The following is a 19,215-nucleotide window of genomic DNA, read 5'->3' on the forward strand; positions in this document are numbered from 1 at the left end:
TCCTGGTGCCCATGTCATTTGTTTGTGTGGCGTGTGTCAGCAGAGCCCTGCACGTGTTCAGTTTCATAATGTGCTCTATGCAGTAAGCTCTCACTCCCTGCAGGGAAAGGCTGCGGTTTCATATTTCATCTCCCTTGTACACTACACCCAGATTCCAGTCACTTTCTGGCTTCACTGCAGTGTATTACGCAGAGCACAGGTCCTGCATCATATCCAGCAGAGACAGACAGGGCTTCTCTCAGTTCCAGGCAGTGGACCATGAAGATGTCAATTTTATTTTCACTTTGCATCTTTGCTTTCCCTGGCTTTTCCCAGGGCAGGGTTGTTGGAGTGGATGAAGCTGGCTTTGCCGAATGCAATGAGTTCTTTTATGGAGAAACCCCACCAGAAGGATTTACGGAGTCTTTCCATGTGAAAATCTGTCAGCAGTACAACAAAGAGCCACGCTTCGCAACGCTCTACAGCACGGAGGACAAGACCCCTCTTTATTCTGCTTTTAAATACACAAAAGCAGCTCGGAGAGGGGAGGAGAGCTGGCTGGTTGAACCGCAGGTAAGTCAATCTCCCCAATAGCTGTCAAGCAAATCTTCTCAAGAGTTAAGGCATGTAGTTATCCTGGGCTGTTGGGGATCGAATTTTGCAAAGAAGTCAGGGAGTTATGAAATCCTTCTAGACACTAATGTATTAGAAATAGAATTTATTCTTGGATTCAGCCCTGGACAAATCCATGGTCTCTTGTCCCAAAGTGCTTACAATGAAAACTGAAAGGCATTGCATCCAAAATGGAATAAGAAAGAAAGAAAGAAAAGATTTCACCCTTTAAACCACCAGATCTATGTGTCTATCTGAGAGAAATAAGGTGGATGAGGTAATATCTTTTGTTGGCCCAGCTGCTGTTAGTGGAAGAGACAAGCTTTCAAGCTTCACAGAGGTCTTCTTCAGATTTGTCAGAGCTCTGTGAAGCTCAGAAGCTTGTCTCTTTCAACAGAAGTTGGTCCAATAAAAGATATTACTTCACCTACCTTGTCTCTCTCATATCCTGGGACCAGCACAACCATAACACTGCCAACTACTCAGCTAGCTCCCTAGTAGCTATTACACAACACAGAGGAATGCACGGGCTGTGGCTAATAGGGTTAAAAGTTTCAGTGACAAGTTGATGTTTGTTCTGCTGCCAGCACCGATCCAGTAGCTGATAAGTGCTCACTAACTTCATTGCACTGGCATAAAACACACATTTGTGATTCACACAGTTGACACTATGGCAGTTCTTTGTGTCCCTCTGTTGTGGATACTGTAGCTGGAAAGAGAGGTGTAGCATAGTGCCCTGCAATATGAAAGTTTTCAGTCAAGGCAGGAGAATTCAGTTAAAAAAATGTTACCTGAGTGTCCGCTGCTTTTGTCTATACTGACACTTTGCATGGTTAGCTGACTCTTTGTTATGTTTTAGTGCTCACCCTTAAATCTTACCAGTGGCCTAAGAGAGCTAAAGAACTTTACTTTGGTATTTGCAATATTCAAGGTATTTCACCAGTAAGTGTAGGATAATACTGCACATAACCTGATCTATTCAGCTAAAGCAAAACTGGCGCATATTAAGGGTGACCACACAGCACTGACAATTATTTGGACTAGAGTAGAACCTAGAGGCCCCATCTAAAATCATGTCTCCTTTGTGCTAGGCACTGTACAAACATACAATAAGAGACAGTCCCCACCCCCGAAGAGCTTACAATCCAAATACAAAGGGACTTGCTATTTGCCTCATTTTCCATATGGGTAACTGAGGCCCACAGAGACTGAGTGACTTGCCCAAAGTCACACTAAAAGTACTAGAATTGAACCCAGCTCTCCTTATAGGTGCTGGAACTAGAGATGCTGGGGGTACTGCCACACCCTCTGGCTTGAAGTGGTTTCCATCATATACAGGGTTTGCAGTTTGGTTAAATGGTGCTCAGCACCCCCACTATAAAAACTGTTCCATTGCCCCAGCTGCCTTGAGTCCCTGTCTTACCCACAAGTTCATCCTTCCTCTCTGTCACTGTAGCGGGTGTTCATTGTTGGCCGTTCATCTAGCGTTTGTTCCATTTTACGCAGTCGCCTATCAAAGGTGGCCACCTGCCACCTGAAAAAGAGAAAAAGCCTCTTTAAAGCCATGTAATTATCAGGCTGAATAATGCATAGGAATCTTTAATAGTTGTGGGCCTAAAAGGACCTAGACAAGAGAACAACGTCTGCCAGCTGTGTCACATAGGCAGCAGAACACAGCAACAAGGAAGGTGCCCTTCCCAGCTGCCCAGCCCCCCTGCCCCAGCCAGGCACAAGCGTCCCCAGCCTAACTTTTACTTCCAGCTGCCATATCTCCCTGTGTCCCCTCTTCCAAGCACCCAGGCCTCCTACATACCTCACGCTAAGCACCTTGAATTTGTTCCTGCACCCAACTGTCAAGCCCTCTTATCCCCGCCACCCACCCTCGCCCCAAACATGCATCCATTCAGCAGCCAAACCTCCCTGTTACGCAGTGACTGGCCTCACTCTCAGCTACCAAAACTTCCTTGCCACAATATTTAGGTTTCTTGTTTAAAAAAATCTAGTCACTTTCACAGGGGTCTTCCCCTTTGTCCACTCTTCTCATCAGCCTGGATTATAGACCAGTCATTCCTGAAGCAAGTGCAGCAATTTGAGTCACCACTGCATCCCTGTGCATTGTACACTGAATTACCTTGGCCAGTCACTATTTTATAATTAGTAGAACCTCAGAGTTATGAACACCTCGGGAATGGAGGTTGTTTGCAACTCTGAACAAATTGTTATGGTTGGTGTTTCAAAAGTTTACAGTTGAACATAGACTTAACACAATTTTGAAACTTTACTATGCAGAAGAAAAATGCTGCTTTTAACCAGCTTCATTTAAATTAAACAAACACAGAAACAGTTTCTTTACCTTGGCAAATCTTTCCTTTTATTTTTGCAGTGGTTTAGGTTTAACACAGTACTGCTCTATACTATACTATTTTTTAAAATGTTTTGTCTTTGCTGCCTCATTGCATATTTCGGGTTCCAAATGACGTGGTGGCTGACTGGTCAGTTCGTATCCCTGGTGTTCGTAACTCCAAGGTTCTACTGTATATCCAAAAATCAGGGCTTGAAATAAAGTGGTTTTTTACTCATGAAAGCTTATGCCCAAATAAATCTGTTAGTCTATAAGGTGCCAGTGGACTCCTCATTGTTTTTGTGGATACGGACTAACACAGCTACTCCTCTGATACTCTTAGCTGCTCTGACTTCACACAGTGTAACACCATTGACTCCTATGGAGTTATTCCAGCTTTGCGTCAGTGTCTGGAGATCAGAAACTGGCAACCAGTGAGCTCTGCTTGATTTTGATCAATGATGATGTGACATAAAGGAGGAGCTTAAGATTTTCATTCTCTGTACTGAGCTCCTGTGAAATGTGCTAGACCAGAGAAATCCAGTTTGCATCCTCTGTCTAACCAGATCCATTTGCCTGCATTTAAAAGGCTTATTCCCGTCGCTTTTGCTTGTTGTTTTGTTTTGCTTTTAGTTTTCAACCTCCAAATGTTCCCTAAAACAAAACTGTTCTTCCTATTTAAAAGACTGGACCATTTAAACACAAATATGGATCTAGGTCAGTATAGACAAAGCAGCTTCCCTAACACCAACAGCAGCTTAATCAAGGAGCAGAGACTGCCAGACAAAAAGCCGTATCTGTGGAAATCCTTGAAAAGCAATGCTTTAACACAAACCCAAGGATCTGATCTTTAACACTGCTGAGAGCTGTGCCTGAGAAGGAATTGCAGTGTAGTATAGAAGCAATTCTCATGGTACTTTCCATTAAAGCACTACACATAGTTAGGCAATGCAAAAGCACCCTTTTATTTTTGTTCCTTTGTCCTCGCCTCCTTGCTCACTTGTTTCAGCCTCCTATTATGTCTTGGGTTTTGGACTATACGTTTTCTGGGGCCGAGGATGTCATTAATTATATGTTTATACAGTGTCTAGCACAATAGGACCCTGTCTTGGTTGAGTCCCTAGGTGGTACTACCATACATTATATAATGTACTAAGGAAGTGTTAAAGGTAGGCTGACCAGATGGCAAGTGTGAAAAATCGGGACAGGGAGTGGGGGGGTAATAGGAGCCTATATAAGAAAAAGGCCCATATATTGGGACTGTCCCTACAAAATTGAGACATCTGGTCACGTTAGTTAAAGGTACAAAGTCAAATACTCAAAAATTAGGAAATGCCAGAATTTAAGTTGCCCATACAACCTTAATACACACACCCCCTGCTTTGTACATGTGCATCATGATACAGTCTTTAGTTATATAATCACATACCAGGTTTTTCACTTTACAACTATCATATATACAGGCATCCCATTCAACAATCACTGAAATGCACCCACCTCCATGGTGGAAGAAAGCAACGGATTACTACTCTGTAGCAACATTACACAGTTGTTTAGGACAGGAAGTGAAGAAAAATACCTTCCACAAATTGGCAAATAGACCAGTAATTGGAAAATCAGTGCGAAGAATCAAAACACTGAGGAGCATGTGAGTGGATTTTTCTACACCCTGTCTGGGCAAGTCTACATTTAAAATGCTGCAGCTGTGCCACGTAGCGCTTTAATGAAGATACTCTATGCCTGTGGGAGAGAGATTTCCCACCAGTGTAGTTAATCCACCTCCCCAAGAGGCTGTAGCTATGCTGGCAGGAGAAGTTTGGTGGATTTTTCACACCCTTGAGTGATGTGATTTTACCAGTATAGGGCTGCAGTGCACTGCAGATCAGACCTCTGTCTCTCCAGAAATAAGCAAACAAAGGTGCAGCAGTGAGCAGAGGTGGTGCTAGCCCATTAGGGGCCTCCACACACACAAAACACATAGTAAAAAGCAGATAAGGGGCCCCATTGAGTTGCTCAGGCCCTAAGCAATTGCTTTGTCTGCTTATGCCTTGCACTGGCTCTGCCAATGAGTCATGTGGGTAGAAAGTGAAGACGAATAGTGATGATATTAGAGATTGTTCTGTGTGATGCTGAGTCAGACTGGGGCGCCTAAGGGAATCTGCACAGCACACGGCCTTCTAGCACATCTAGAAAAGTGGTGACAGCAGTCATCATCTAAGTCATTTCATGAGTGACATATACACAGCCATCTGCACCCAGATATGACCGCTATACATGCATGAACACAGTTATGTGCATAGGTACGCACACAGATATAGTGAAGTATCACACAGCAACTTCTTTTTTACTCTGGAGCGACTAAGAGCTATCCCATGATATTTTGTAATAGATCATGATGTAACTTGTCACGTCACTTGTCTCTTCCAGTGTACCATGTCTGCTTCTTCAGGGATGTATGAAAAATATTTGCCAAAAGTAGCACAGAGGTAATAATTTGATGTGACATAAAAGGAATGTCAATAGCCTTCACTGTTGGTGTTATAAATGAAGCAGGGTGGGTGGGGGGAGGTGGGGTGTATTTTATGGACAGCCAGCCAGTAACTATAAAATCCCTCTGAGTAGCTGTTCTCTAATTGCTCTATCTGTAAAGCATTAAAAAGTCTCACTGAAAAAAAAACAAAAAACAAAAACAAACAAACAAACAAACCAAGTCAAGGCTAATTCCCCACTCTGGCACTTCGAGTGCAGATCCGCGAGGATTCTAAAAACTAATACTGGCCATTCCAGGCTTGCATTAAACTCCCAAGGTTACAGCTTTTCTCTGACCTTGGCTTGGTAGATGCTGCCACCACCCAAATGCAGAACCCCTTTGAGAGCCCAGGAAGACACACTTGGGAATTCCTTCCTGTGGGGTACCCTCAGGTCCTTTCACCCCCACTCCTCCGGAGAAGAGCTGAGAAAGAAAACAAAAGAAATCAGCTGTTGCCATCAGCTAATTAAACAACATATGCACAAACCTCTTAGCACACAAAAATCCAGTTCTGTTCTTAAAAAAGGTAAATTTTATTTAAAAAAAAAAAAAGGAATAAAATACCTCTGGGAACTCAGGCTATTGCTAGATTTGGCTCTTTGGTTAGGTGCCCACTCACTTCCTTTTACCTATGCATAGCAGTGAAACTTTTTAACCCTTTACAGATAGAACAATTAGAGAACCGCTACTCAGGGGGATTTTATAGCTACTGGCTGGATGGATGTCCGTAAAAGGGACCGACCCCTCCCTTTCATTTATCACAGTTGGCTAGCCATGCAATGGGCAATGACCCAGCAGTCAGGATTTTTAATGGAATATATTTATAGAGAAGAAGGATGGTCCAGTGGTTTGGGTGCTAGCAGGCCCTGGTTCAATTCCTTGCTCTGCCACAGACTTCCTATGTGACCCTGGGAAAGTCACTAAGGGCTTATATACACAGGTACATCCAGGAAAGTTAATCTAAATTAACTAAACATGTGACTTTGAAGTGGATTTGTTAAACTGTATTAAATCCCCTGTGTGGATGCTGTTATTCAGCATTAAAGTAGCCTTACTTCACTTTAGAAGTGTGTGACGGGATCCCAGGGTGCAGCCTGGGACAGTGGGACTGCTGTGCTACCTTAACTCTCCATCCTGGGCTGTCTCTCACAGTCCTTTGCTGGTGACAAGCAGCAAACCCCTCCAGGCACTGTTATCACTCAGCACAACCTCATGTGGAGCCCCACAGCCAGCTAGATTGCATGAATGTTCCCAGAGCCACTCATGAATCACACAGAGAAAGGCACCAGCCAAATCCCCTCAACTCCAAACCTTGTACCTCAGAAATATACCATCTTGCACTGCTCACAGCAGACAACTGGCCATCTACATACTCAGCTGCTACCTGATTCGTAACTATGAAGTTTTGCATTCACAAACTGGTGTGCTTGGAAAATTAAGTTCATGCCACATGTTCTGTATACAGTACCCTTCACTGTTTGGTAATGACACATGATGGAGTCTATGTGTTGTCTCTACCATTCCATTCACATACAAAATTCAGCACAGGAAAGAGGCTTGGGTATACTAGGGACAGCTTAGTGAAGACTTCTGCCCATGAGCAAGGCTGCAATCAGAAAAGCAAACAAGATGTTAGGTTGCATGAAGAAGAGGATGAGAATAATACAGAAAATATTATAATGCATCAAAATGAGTCATATGGCCTAATCTGAAACAGTGTGTATTGGTCTCCAAAAAGGATATTGCAGAACTACTAGGTGTCAGACAATGGCAGCAAGAACAATCAAGGGCCTGGAAATATGTTCATATGAAGAGAGATTGAAAAGATTAGGGTGGTTTACCTTAGAGAGGCGATGAATAAGTGGGCACATGATAAAAGTATATAAAATAATGAATAGCCTAGAGAAAGAACAGCAGGAACTTCTCTTCTGCCTGCCTCATAATACAAGAACAAGGGGACATTCAATTATGTTGAAAGATGGCACATTCAAAAATGATAAAAGGAACTTTCACACAACCTGCAATTAGACAGTGGAACTCATTGCCACAGGATGTCACTGAGGGGCAAGAATTTAGCAAGATTGAAAGAGGGATTGGACATTTATATGGATAACAGGAACACCTACCTGTAATAGCTAATGCTAATACAAATTTTGGAAAGAATATAAAACTTTATGCTTCTGAGTTTAAGCCAATCTCTGACTATTAAGAGTAACGGTGAGACACTCGGGGAGGGATGGGGGCAAATTACCCCATATCAGCCTTCCATGGAGTTTCTTGCACTTTCTAGCATCTGGTGCTGGGCACTTTTGGATACTGGTCTAAACGGACCAGAGATCTGATCCCTATGGCAATCCCTATGTTTTACGTACTATACTTATAGCTTAAATAAGTCAATTAAGAAATGAAATAGAGACAGATGATGCAACGTGTATAAGCTGCTAAGATCACAAACTGTTGGAACCATCCTGCCCAACTAAGCCTGTCTAAATACAAGAGACACCTGGCCATTCCGGCTGCCTAGGATGTGATTTGGGAAAGACTTTGACTATACAGTTTAAATTTCCAAAAGAAGGATGTAGGACGTGTCAAGAAACAGGGCCGGTGCAAGGAAGTTTTGCACCCTAGGCGAAACTTCCACCTTGTGCCCTCCCTCCTCCAGCCCTGTGGCAGCTCTCCATGCCCTCTTCCACCCCCACCCCCTGCGGCAGCTCCCCCCCTGCCCTGAGGCTCCCCCCCTCAAGCCGTGCAGCACCTCCCCACCCCAGTTCACCTCTGCTCCGCGTCCTCCCAGAGTACACAGCCTTGCTCTAATTCTCCTCCTAGGCTTGTGGCACCAAACAGCTGATTGGTGCTGCAAGCCTGGGAGGCAAGAGAAGTGGAGCAGCCACTGCGGGCTCGGGGAGGAACCACTGTAAAAAAAAAATTAGGGGCACCACTTTTTGGCACCCCCAAATCTTGGCACCCTAGGCAACCGCCTAGTTCGCCTTAATGGTAGCACCGGACCTGTCAAGCAAGAATGACTGGCAAACAGATAGAGCTGTAGTATCCTGGGAAAGAACAGGGCAGACATTGCTTTGACTATGCTCAGTGGCTTATTAATTTGCTTGCATGACTCCATTGTCACTCCAAGTAAGACTCCATGCAAGAATGTCTGACTCAGGAATTACTAGCTAAGATTTCCTAGTACAGGAATTACAAAAATGAGTTTACCACACCTATAGCACTGATCCCATAGAATAGCTGGGGACATACAGGCTCTGTATGCTGTCTGCTGCCCCCAAGTGATGTGCTCCATTCTCCATCATCTGAAGTCTTTAAATTAAGACAGGATGCTTTCTAAAATATATACTGCAGTCCAGCTAAACCACAAATAATAGGCTTGATACAGGAATTACTGGGTGAAATGGTATGGCCTGTGTTATGCAGGAGGTCAGACTAGATCATCAGAATCCCTTCTGGCCATATATCTACTGTGACAAAGTTCCTCCTCTACCTTGGTGGGTCCTGTGCTTATTTGGCAGATTTGCTCACCTCAGTGATCTTCCCCACAGTCTGGGTCAACTTCTCCTGTGTCTGATCAGGAGTTGGGAAGTTTAGGGGGAACCCAGGCCCACCCTCTACTCCAGGTTCCAGTCCAGGGCCCTGTGGATCACAGCTGTCTATAGTGCCTCCTGTAACAGCTGCATGACAACTACAACTTCCTGGGCTACTTCCCCATGGCCTCCTCCAAACACCTCCTTTATCCTCACCACAGGACCTTCCTCCTGGTATCTGATAACGCTTGTACTCCTTAGTCCTCCAGCAGCACACCCTCTCACTCTCAGTTCCTTACACCTCTTGCTCCCAGCTCCTCACACACACTTCTTCTCCTCTGGCTCCCCACTCCCTGACTGGAGTGAGCTCCTTTTTAAACCCAGATGCTCTGATTAGCCTGCCTTGATTGGCTGCTGGTGACCTAATCAGGCTGTCTGCCTTAATTGGTTCTAGCAGGTTCCTGATTACTCTAGTGCAGCCCCTGCTCTGGTCACTCAGGGAACAGAAAACTACTCACCCAGTGACCAGTATATTTGCCCTCTACCAGACTCCTGTACCCCACTGGCTTGGGTCTGTCACACTATTAATCTGAAGAGCTACAGGAAAAATAGAAATGATGGATGCATTCATATCATCTGTTAACTGGGATGTTGCAATGGGTGAGCTACAAGTGCATTTCCATGCACATTTTGAATGCAGCTTCATAGTGTGCAGCTAGGTAAGCCACATCCAGTAATTGTTCTCTTTTGTGTCTCAGATAGATGATCCTGGAAATGACTTGGAGGAAATGGTGCATGAAGCTGTTGCTGTTGGCTCAGTGAACAACCTTGGAGCAAACCAAGCCCTGACCACAGACTATGTGGACTCTGGTTATGAGAGAGGGCAACTAAACCCCAGCTCCCTCAATGAAAATGATTTCCAGCTAGCCACATACACCCTTACTAATGCTGTCCCTATGACTCCCTCTCTTAGTAAAAGCTGGCACAAGGATGTCGAGGATATAGTAGAGCAAGCTTTGGCCCCACATTGTGAAAATGGGGCTCACCTGTATCTTGTTGCAGGTGCTGTTCCATCCAGCCTCAAAGTTAAAGACAAGGTGTCCATACCAGAGTTTCTCTGGCTGGCAGCTTGCTGTGATGCTCCGAAGGTATGGTCTGTGGGCTTTCTGAAACGTCTGAATGGTGAAAACAGTATAGAAGACCTGTCTGTGGAAGAGCTGGAGAAGCAGCTTCCTTCAGGAGCTCACTTGTTTAAGAGCAATTGTGGGGGAGGCAGCCAAAGCCAGGAGAAAATGGAAGCCATATTGCAAACCATAAATCAGATCCAGTCTGAAGAGCACGTAGTACAAACCACGGCCGGGAGAGTCGACCGGCACATGAATTACCAGGAGAAGCATGGAGAGGGCAGCCTGCTGAAAAGAGTAGCTGGCATTGTTGCAGCCCCTTTCACCAAGCTGCTGAGACTCGTTGGCTATGTGTTGGTGGAGGTGGTAAGATACACGTGTTATTTCCTGTGGTATGTCATCAAGCAGCTCAGCAACACTGCAATGGGCGGACTCTATAGCTTATGGAATGGAGTGATGTCCTATGGCAAAGAAATCAGCATAGTGCTGGTGAACATCCCCAGAGATGTGGCCAAGGTTGCAGCAAACATCGTCATGGGCTTTGTCCGAATCTTCCAGAACACCCTGAGCCTCATCTATAGGATTCTCAGCGTCCCCATTGGACTCTTCCTTCATATCATGGTTTTCCCCTTGGACACTTTCTGTGCCATTCCCATCGTCCTCAAAGACATGGCCGCTGGAGTTGCTGGCACTTGCTCACTCATTGTCGATGCCACAGCTGCCATGATGTCTGGCTTTTATTACATAGCTACTCACCTAGGCAAAAAGTTTGTCCCTAAGCTCTCTTCCGATGACTGATAGGGATGGCAAACAGAACTGCACAGACACATGGTGAAAGAAAAGTGGGGCAATATGTTCTGATATGTGACCAATGCTGACAGTTCTTGTTGGTATTCATTGCAGTGACATTAATAACACCAAATCAATCTGGTGGTCACATGGAGGGCCTATGGCACTTCAAGAGGGAATTCCATTACAAATCGACTTCCACTTATTGTAAAGTGTTCGGGGTTTCAACTGGAGTGACAAGCTGTCTGTGGATTTCAAGGTCAATGTCAAGCTGCTTCTGCTCTGAGACACACTGAGTGTAGCACAAAGTTATTCCTTCACTACTAAATAGGAAAATGCTGATGCCTATTCATGGGCTGTGCTACAAAGGCACAGCAGAAGCATGTGTCCATTGGTGCGGGCAGATAAGGGGCTTATGCTGACCTCCTCTCTGCTAGGATTATTGCATGGGAAGAAACCACATAGAGCTTAATTCTGCCTTTAGTTGCACTATTGACTTCAGTGGGGTTTTGTGGAAGGAACTGAGGGCAGAACTTGGGCTGGTGTGTTTTAGCTGATAATTCTCATCCCTTGGCCTTTCAAAGCAGCTGAAATGGATGGAATGGCTCTTGGTGAGAGTAAATCAGTTACCAGTTGCTTGGTAGGGTTTGTGGGATATTTACTGTTTTCCTTAACTCCCCATAACTTTTTAAACTGACCATTGGTACCAAACAATTATCCAAGACCTAAGGTCTTCATTCAATGTGGGCCCGATGCAGAGCTCAGTGAAGTCCAAAATAGTCTTTCTACTGGCTTTGGATCACACCCTAATACCCCAAACAAGCCCTCCCCCATTGCCTCCGATTAGAGACCACAGTCTCCCAAATACATGCTTCCATGCCAGCTCATCTGAAGAGCTCAACAAGATTTGGGACCAAATTGCGTTCGCCCTTTTTTTCCTTTTATGTGCACTGGGAGCCTGACTCAGCTGGAAGGAACCCTCCACCCGTGTTTCAGGCTGAGGCAACGTTACTTTATCATCCTGGTTGGTCTGAACAAACACAGTCAGTGCAAGGCCTTGCATGCAATGAAAAAAGGCAGAGGAGGAACGCTAATGATGAGGGGCAAGGTTCTGCCACTCTAACGCTGAGTAATCTCTCACTCCACACAAATACCCATTGACTTACAGGGAGGCTATCTGCAGGGTGAGGGATGAATCGGCATGAGCAAGGGTGGCAGAATTTGGCCTTAGGACGGCAGGCTGATACCTGTCAGTTTTCTGTCTCTCGCCTACCTACATCCAGTGAGAGGGGAAGCAGATCTGAGGAACCAGCCTGTGGTCCTCATGCACCCCAAACTCCCAGTGAAGTCAGACTGGAAGGTTATGGAAGCCCGTGAGGGTGAACTAGGAAAGCAGGATGAGGCAGAAGCCCATCGAGCTGGGGAAAGGGTGATCTGCAGCATCCTGCAGTAGGTTTGGGGCAGGAGGGTCAGCCACTTACACTAAGTTCGCTCATCAGGGCTGGTACAGGCAAAGCTGGCAGGGGCAGGAGGCCTCCGGGTGGAGGAGGCCCCGGCCCATCAGTGACGGGTTGAAGGGCTGGCATGATGGTAATTGCCCCAGTGACATACGGTGTGAAGCACAAGCTGCTTGATGCTAATAGAGCTTGAGGGGAACCTGGTCTCCTGTCACTTTATCATAACAGCACTTGTGCCCCCTCCTCCTGCTGACAGGACATACCCATCCACGTTCGCCCCTAGCTCCCAGACCCTCTACAAGTGCACATCCCAGTGCTGGACACCTCCCCTATTGTCCTCTGTCCCCGTGGAGTTCCCCCAGCCCCAAGCAGGCACGCCATTGGAGTCTGGGGGAGTGGTGACTCACTGAATCTGGAATACAGCAGCAGGCAGATGAGATCCTAAGCAAAGGGCTTTACAAAGGAGGTCACAGTTTAGATCAACCGAGCCCCCCTCCAAACTCAGTGGTCCTGCATACTAAGGGGACATGGTGCAGCGGCATGATCTGTCTGCTCCCCAGTAAACAAGGGCCTAACCTCAGCTCAGCTTATACCTCCCCTTGGAAAGAGAATCAGGGAAAGGAGTTTTGGTTTCTTTTTACTCTATAAGCTTTGTCCCTTAACAGTGATCCTTGCTGACTGCATCAGCTGTTGATTCACTCTGCAAGCACACAAATGCGGTAAGAAGTTGTAGAAGAGACACGCACTGACCCTCCTCATAGTTCCATCACACCCTGCACCGTGCATTTTTTATGCATGACTATTCTGCTGTATTTTCATGTAGCTCATCTATGCTTTTACATTGGTGGGCATAACACTATGCAAAGTCTCTGCTGGGGGAATCTGGCTGCTCTATTACATGCTACTTGGGAACAGTTCTGGGTTTGTGAAAACTTTATTACAATATGTGCCAGCATTCCCACCACTTCTATTTAATGACAGGCTGACTTGGGGAGAGTGGATGGCTCAGATTCTAGCAGTGGAATAAAGAAACTCCGGCTGGCTCAAATCCAGCCCAGCTTAACTGTGACTAAAAGTTATTACCCTGGCTTTGGGATCTGTGTGGAACAAATGTATGTGTCCCAGAACAGTTCCCAGCAAACAGCCCAACATATCTTAGCAGCAGAGAGGCCATGGAGTGAACAGACTTGGAGATCAATGCCACCTGTCATTCCTAGAGGTGATCACTCCAGGTCAGGGTAGAGGCTTATGGGTAGAGTCATATGGGGAAGTTTACACTTTACTCCCCATGCTGCACCTGATCCCTTGAGAAACAGAGGACTCTAGGGTTGTCAATCCAACATGCACAATATTGGTCCCTAATCTCGTTGATCATTTTTTACTATACTACACGTCCAAGCAGTCTATAGACAAACTGCCTAAAACACAGAACACATATTGCAGAACAGCTATGCACAGCTGTGAACTAGCTGTCGTTTGAGATTAGCCTTATCTGGGCATGACTTATGGTGTGGGAGCTTGACCTTATCCTCCGAGCTATGTGGTATTAACAAAATTAAAGTGACTTTGAAAAAAGAAAGACTTCATATTACATTGCTGGGAATCGTTACGATTAAGACTGCTGAGACAACTCAAAGGGCCATACCTAACTGGGGAAAAGAACAGTGTTGTTGTTTCAATTTGTTGCTGCACTACCCAGGATTTGGTGGTGGTGTTAACAATATTTTGTGCTTCTGTAGCACCTTTCATCTGAAAATCTCAAAGCACTTTATACGGTTTAGTTAATTTAATTAAGCCTTGCCACACACTTGTGAAATAGGTGAAGGATGAAGATTATATAGATGTATATATGCTCCCCTTTCCCCATATATTATCTAGAGAGGGAGATCGAGAGAGAGAGATCATTTTATTCATCATGAAATGCAGCTATCTCTGGGGTGAATCATGGCAACTATTTTTTTAGCACCATAACATTGCACAGTAATTTAGGACAGGATGAAAAATACAGTAAAAGAATGTAGGGAGGCAGGAGCCAAATACCTAAATTGGATAGTGGCCAGAACAATGTAGTTAGTACCTCCATTCCACCAACCAAACCAAACCAAACCAAACCAAACCAAACAAACAAACCATGTTATCTTTAGTGACCATGGAGATCAGGACTTTAGTTTTGTGTCTCAACTAAAGAAAAAAAAAACATGCGGGGGCACTGACTCCAGTTCTGACACAGAAGGAAGAGTGCCGCTTCCTGCAGCATCTGTTCCACTTCCTGTGGCACTGATGTTTTCTTGGAAAGTGCGCTATCCAAACCCTGACCCACTTTGCTTAGCTCGTGAGATCTGAGAGCATTCACAGCATGAGATGGGAGGGAGATTTTTCCCAGGCACAAATGACAGTTGGGCACCCAGCACCCACACTTCCATGGGAGCTGGGCACTTACCTGCCACTTGTGCCATTATGCCTGATCTGGATGGAGTTAATGGCCCTGTGATGGGGTGGCGGAACCCAGTCCAGTACAGGGTGAGTGCACCCCCTGCTCTAAGCTGCCCTCTACCTCAGGATGGTGAGGTATAATGGTTAGAGTCAATATAATTTGCCACTGGGAGGGTATGGCCTAGTGGTCAAAGCCAATTTGGCTGTCCTTGTCCTCCAGGCTAGAAGACCTAATGGCAAGGGTAATACAGATGCCCCATCTTAAGGCTGAATGGCCCAATGGCCAGAGTCAATAGGATGGCCCTGCCTCTCAGTGACCAGAGCCAATGGTGTTGCCCTTATCTGCAGGGCGGTAAGGCCTAGCAGCCAGAACCAATGGGCCTCGTGGCCAGAGCCAATGGGTAGGTGGTGACCAGAGATGGGGGACCTGGACCCACCCTGCTCCACTGGGTCCTGGCCCAGGGCCCTAACAGTGGTGAAGTTTTCCACCACTGAGTCAGTGAAACTCCAGCCAAAACATGCCAACTTCCTTCAGGACTATAGCTAGTTCCTAACTAACAAGGTCTCTTGAAGCAGTAGTCGAGGTGTTGTTGTGGTCTCCAGGCTTCTTAGTGCGTGTGGTTCCCAGTGACCCTGATCTCTCTTGGGCATCCATAGGTATATCTGGGTGTCTGACTGAGTCTCGGCACCTCTGGCTTCCGCAGTCAGGGGTTCTCGCTGCTCCCGGGCTGCATCCTGCAAGGTGCGGCCTTCCTCCTCGGTGGTCAGCCCAGACTGAGCTAGGCTGTTCCCTTTTATACTAGTACTGCATTTGGAGCATGCCCAGTAGGGAAGTGGGGGCGTGATTTCTTCAGCCCACAATGAGGAGTTAACCCTTCCCCATCCAGTGCGGGGTGAGTGTGCCCCATTACAGGTCCATAAAAGTATCCAGTTCTTTTTAGTTTTAGTGCCTGTGCAAGGTGCTGGTTTGTCAGCCCTACACCAAGACTGGACAAAGCTCCAGAAAAGAATGAATCATCAGTGTTTACGTGCTGGTTTATGTCTTCCAAGGGCGATATGAATATTGGCCAGATTCACTTGCTCTGGTGCCGGGGAAGGTGAATTATACCCTCTTATGCCAGCCTGGGCAGTGAAGCTGCTTGTTCTTCCCGGGCTTCTGTAGGGGAGGACCAGCTTTAACCACTGTCAGATACATTTACATTCCCTTTGATTTTGGCCCATAGAGATAATTCATCTGCCCTAAATCACAGAGGCAGTCAGTTGCAGAGTCTGTTTTGGACCCCATGAACCCCTAGTCCTGTGTTCAGCTCCCCAGGTCACACCTCTCTTGAAGCTACCCCTAACAGAGCCCCTTTTACATATAAACACCTCTCCATGAGGCTACAAACTATTACCTAAGCCCTCCGTGGAGGACCAGCTGCTCAGATTCAGGCTAGTTTTATTCACAAGTTATCACCTGGGCCTAGCCACAAAAAAAAATCACTTACTGAAAAATAAATACAAGTGTAACTAGTTTGGCCAGAAAGTGTTAGCAGACAGCACAACATCCAAGGTGTGTCTGTAGTATGCCTGGTATGTCAGTTACTGGTACTGTATGTTCAACATGACAGGATATATTGTAGCTGCATAGTCTTGGTTTTATCCAGCACTGGATACCATCTGTCATTCATTTCAATGAAACAGTCATTTTCAGCTGAGCAAATATCTCTAAGCAGACAGACCTATGGAGTTTCCACATTTGTGCTGATACTGCAGTCAAGGGCCTCTATACAGCGTGGTAAGCTGGCTCTAAATTCTTCAGCAAGGTTCCTGGATTCTGCAGTAGCTTCCTTCTAATTAATACCTGTACGTGTTTAAACTAATTAAATATGGAAATGATAGAAGAACCATCAGTGGCCTCAGTGTTGTTTACTTTGATAGTCAATTCTAATGGTGTTATGTGGTCCCCACATTTTCATTTTCCTATTTGCCAAGGGGTTTGATATTGACTGCACGTAACTGCATCATAGGTGGTGTCAAAGGGCAAACCTGGAAGTTTTGACAGATGTCAAGGGAGGTGTCACACAGTCTGGAATGGCTAACAACTGAGTGTCAGTCTCAGGTCAGACTGTCAGAAAACAGGGCAGACGTCAAACTTGTGGTATGTTCTATAAAAAGATTTCACCAAGCTAGTAACAAATGTGAACTCCTGGATCACTATATTAGTCTGACCATGGAGTTACAAGCAGTCCCATTGGTCTGTCCAGCCTATCTTGTCACTCGACAAACTGGATTTAGTGATAATGGTCACATAAACCAAAAATCACACACCACTTCAGGTTACTCCCAACCCCAAAGGGTCAGTCACTTACCCCTAGGTCAACTGGTACTCTGGATCTTACACCAAAAGCAATGCTAGTAGCTAATTCTCTTGTAAACAAACTGAAGATTAGCTAAGAAAAAGAAATGAGAATTATTGAGAGGTTAAAGCAGGTAAAATAATGAACAGGTGAATCAAAGTTTATAAATCCAAAACTATAGCCGAGATGTAGTAATCTGCCAGTTCCAAAAATCTGTTAGGGCACCTAGAATAACTCTAGGGATCTCTGTCCACTCACTCAGTATTTCCACCCTGTTGGCATCCAAACCGTCCAGAGATACAGGATCATTCCTTGAAATCCATTTGATAGCTTCTCCAGAAACCAAGCTGAACAGTGTCTTCACCCACATGGGTTTTGATGCATAGGAAATGCAGGTTGAATCTGTGAATTTCCATTGTTGAACACAATGGCCCTTGCTTTGAAGTTAGCATTTGCGGTTACAGCCATTAAGTCCTCCACTAACACTTCACAATGTTTCTTTGAGGAATAAATGTAATGTACCAGCAAACAACAGTTTTTCATTAGTTTTCATGAAGTTTACATGTCAAACTTATTCTCATTTTAACACTAGCACACACTTTAATCTAAGGTTATCTAATTACAGGGATATACATAATGCAATATGATAGCAGTCAACAGATTACAGATAAGTGAAGACAATACTATTTAGCACAGCAGTGAATTAATCTATGGCTCTGACCCACTGGTCTGTCAGTGTCACAGCACGCAAATGGGATGTGTAGTGCCTAGCAAAGAGTAGATGCAGCTAGTGGGATGAACACATGAGCTGGATATTCCTGATAAAATGATCTGCAGTGAAATAGTTAACAATACTGACATTTCAGTGCTCACCTTTTGGTTTCAGAGTTATCAAGCCATGGAGATGAATGGAGCAGATCACAGAGCTATTGTTTCAGGCTGTGTATAGACTCAGAAAACATCACTATATCAGGGTACACCTAGTTCATGTTGCTCAGGTTTTCTTCTGAAACTTATTCCCACCAGCGGGCCCTGGATGCCTTCCCCTATCCAGCAAGAGTTTTCAGGGGAATCACCATAGATTTTATACAAACTACACTGTCTTTCCCTACGCCTCTTGGAAAGCTCTTGCTTCCACCTGGTGCCACGTTATATAGAAATGCCAATCAATAGGTTTGATTCATAGGGACTTTTGCCTCCAGAATTTTGCTTTGAAGGAATCCAACTTGTTAGATAGAGCTGACTTTGGTCTTATGCCGAAACCACTAAGTGCTCCCTAATGATGAACCAGCTCAGGCTTGCTCAAAGTGTGCATAAACCTTAGAGAGCCTGGCCCATATTTTGAGCGAACTGGTTTGGTTTCATTACAACCATTTTACACATTGATAGACAACCCCCGCCCCCACACTTCTCATGTGGCTAAGGGCACTCTTCCCTCCCAAGGCATCAGAAGCGTGTGGGTCTCTGGTATAACTAGTTGCCTCGCCTTGCATTATTGCTACATAATGGCTTTCACTTCAAAGAAAAAATGACATTAAGTAAGATCAATGAAACATTTCTTATATAACAAATATGCCTAATTATGTTCTACTCTCCAGCTATACTCCATGCATAGGGCAGGGCTATCTGCCCCACCTTGAATTTGACAGACGGTGTCATAGTTTCTCGCTATTTGTAGGAGAGGAAGTAAATCTGCTGGTAAATTGTGGCAGGGCATCAGTGAGATATTAATGGTCTCTTCTCATCAGCATCTCCAGAAGTGGATTGGGAGAGGGCAGGAAGGGTAGTGGTATAGGTGACTATTTTAGTAATAGTGGGAATGAGGTTAAAAACAAAACAGGTCTTATACTGAGATTGACCTGAACACCTCCAAAGCTCAGTGCTGAGAAGAGACTTGGAATTCTGATCAGGATCTTAATTCAGTTGGTCAACCACCTCCATAATGCAGGAAACCAACCCCCCAGATCCAACCCTCCAAAACTTTGGGGAGGGAAAGTGTATTTGGGAATCTGAATTTTGTAGCTGGCTTCTATTTCTATAACTAGCTGAACCAAACCCTCAGATCCAATCACCCC

The 19,215-nt window shown here is 45.2% G+C and overlaps 1 protein-coding gene across 1 annotated transcript; it reads left to right on the forward strand.

Annotated features, from left to right (window-relative positions):
- The first annotated feature begins 76 nt into the window (after positions 1-76).
- ENDOD1 (endonuclease domain containing 1) lies at positions 77-16,693 on the forward strand. The gene is made up of 2 exons (XM_030559847.1): positions 77-552; positions 9,757-16,693. The coding sequence occupies exons 1-2, from the start codon at positions 259-261 to the stop codon at positions 10,918-10,920; spliced, it is 1,458 nt and encodes a 485-aa protein (XP_030415707.1). The 5' UTR covers positions 77-258; the 3' UTR covers positions 10,921-16,693.
- Positions 16,694-19,215: the final 2,522 nt, after the last annotated feature.

This window comes from Gopherus evgoodei, chromosome 1, assembly GCF_007399415.2.
Source record: "Gopherus evgoodei ecotype Sinaloan lineage chromosome 1, rGopEvg1_v1.p, whole genome shotgun sequence".
NCBI classification, from domain to species: domain Eukaryota; kingdom Metazoa; phylum Chordata; order Testudines; family Testudinidae; genus Gopherus; species Gopherus evgoodei.

Bases quoted from the DNA above. Each gene is read 5' to 3' on its own strand.
- ENDOD1 (XM_030559847.1), top strand. From the start codon at position 259: ATGAAGATGTCAATTTTATTTTCACTTTGCATCTTTGCTTTCCCTGGC. The intron at 553-9,756 runs GTAAGTCAATCT...TTTGTGTCTCAG, and splicing joins GCTGGCTGGTTGAACCGCAG to ATAGATGATCCTGGAAATGA.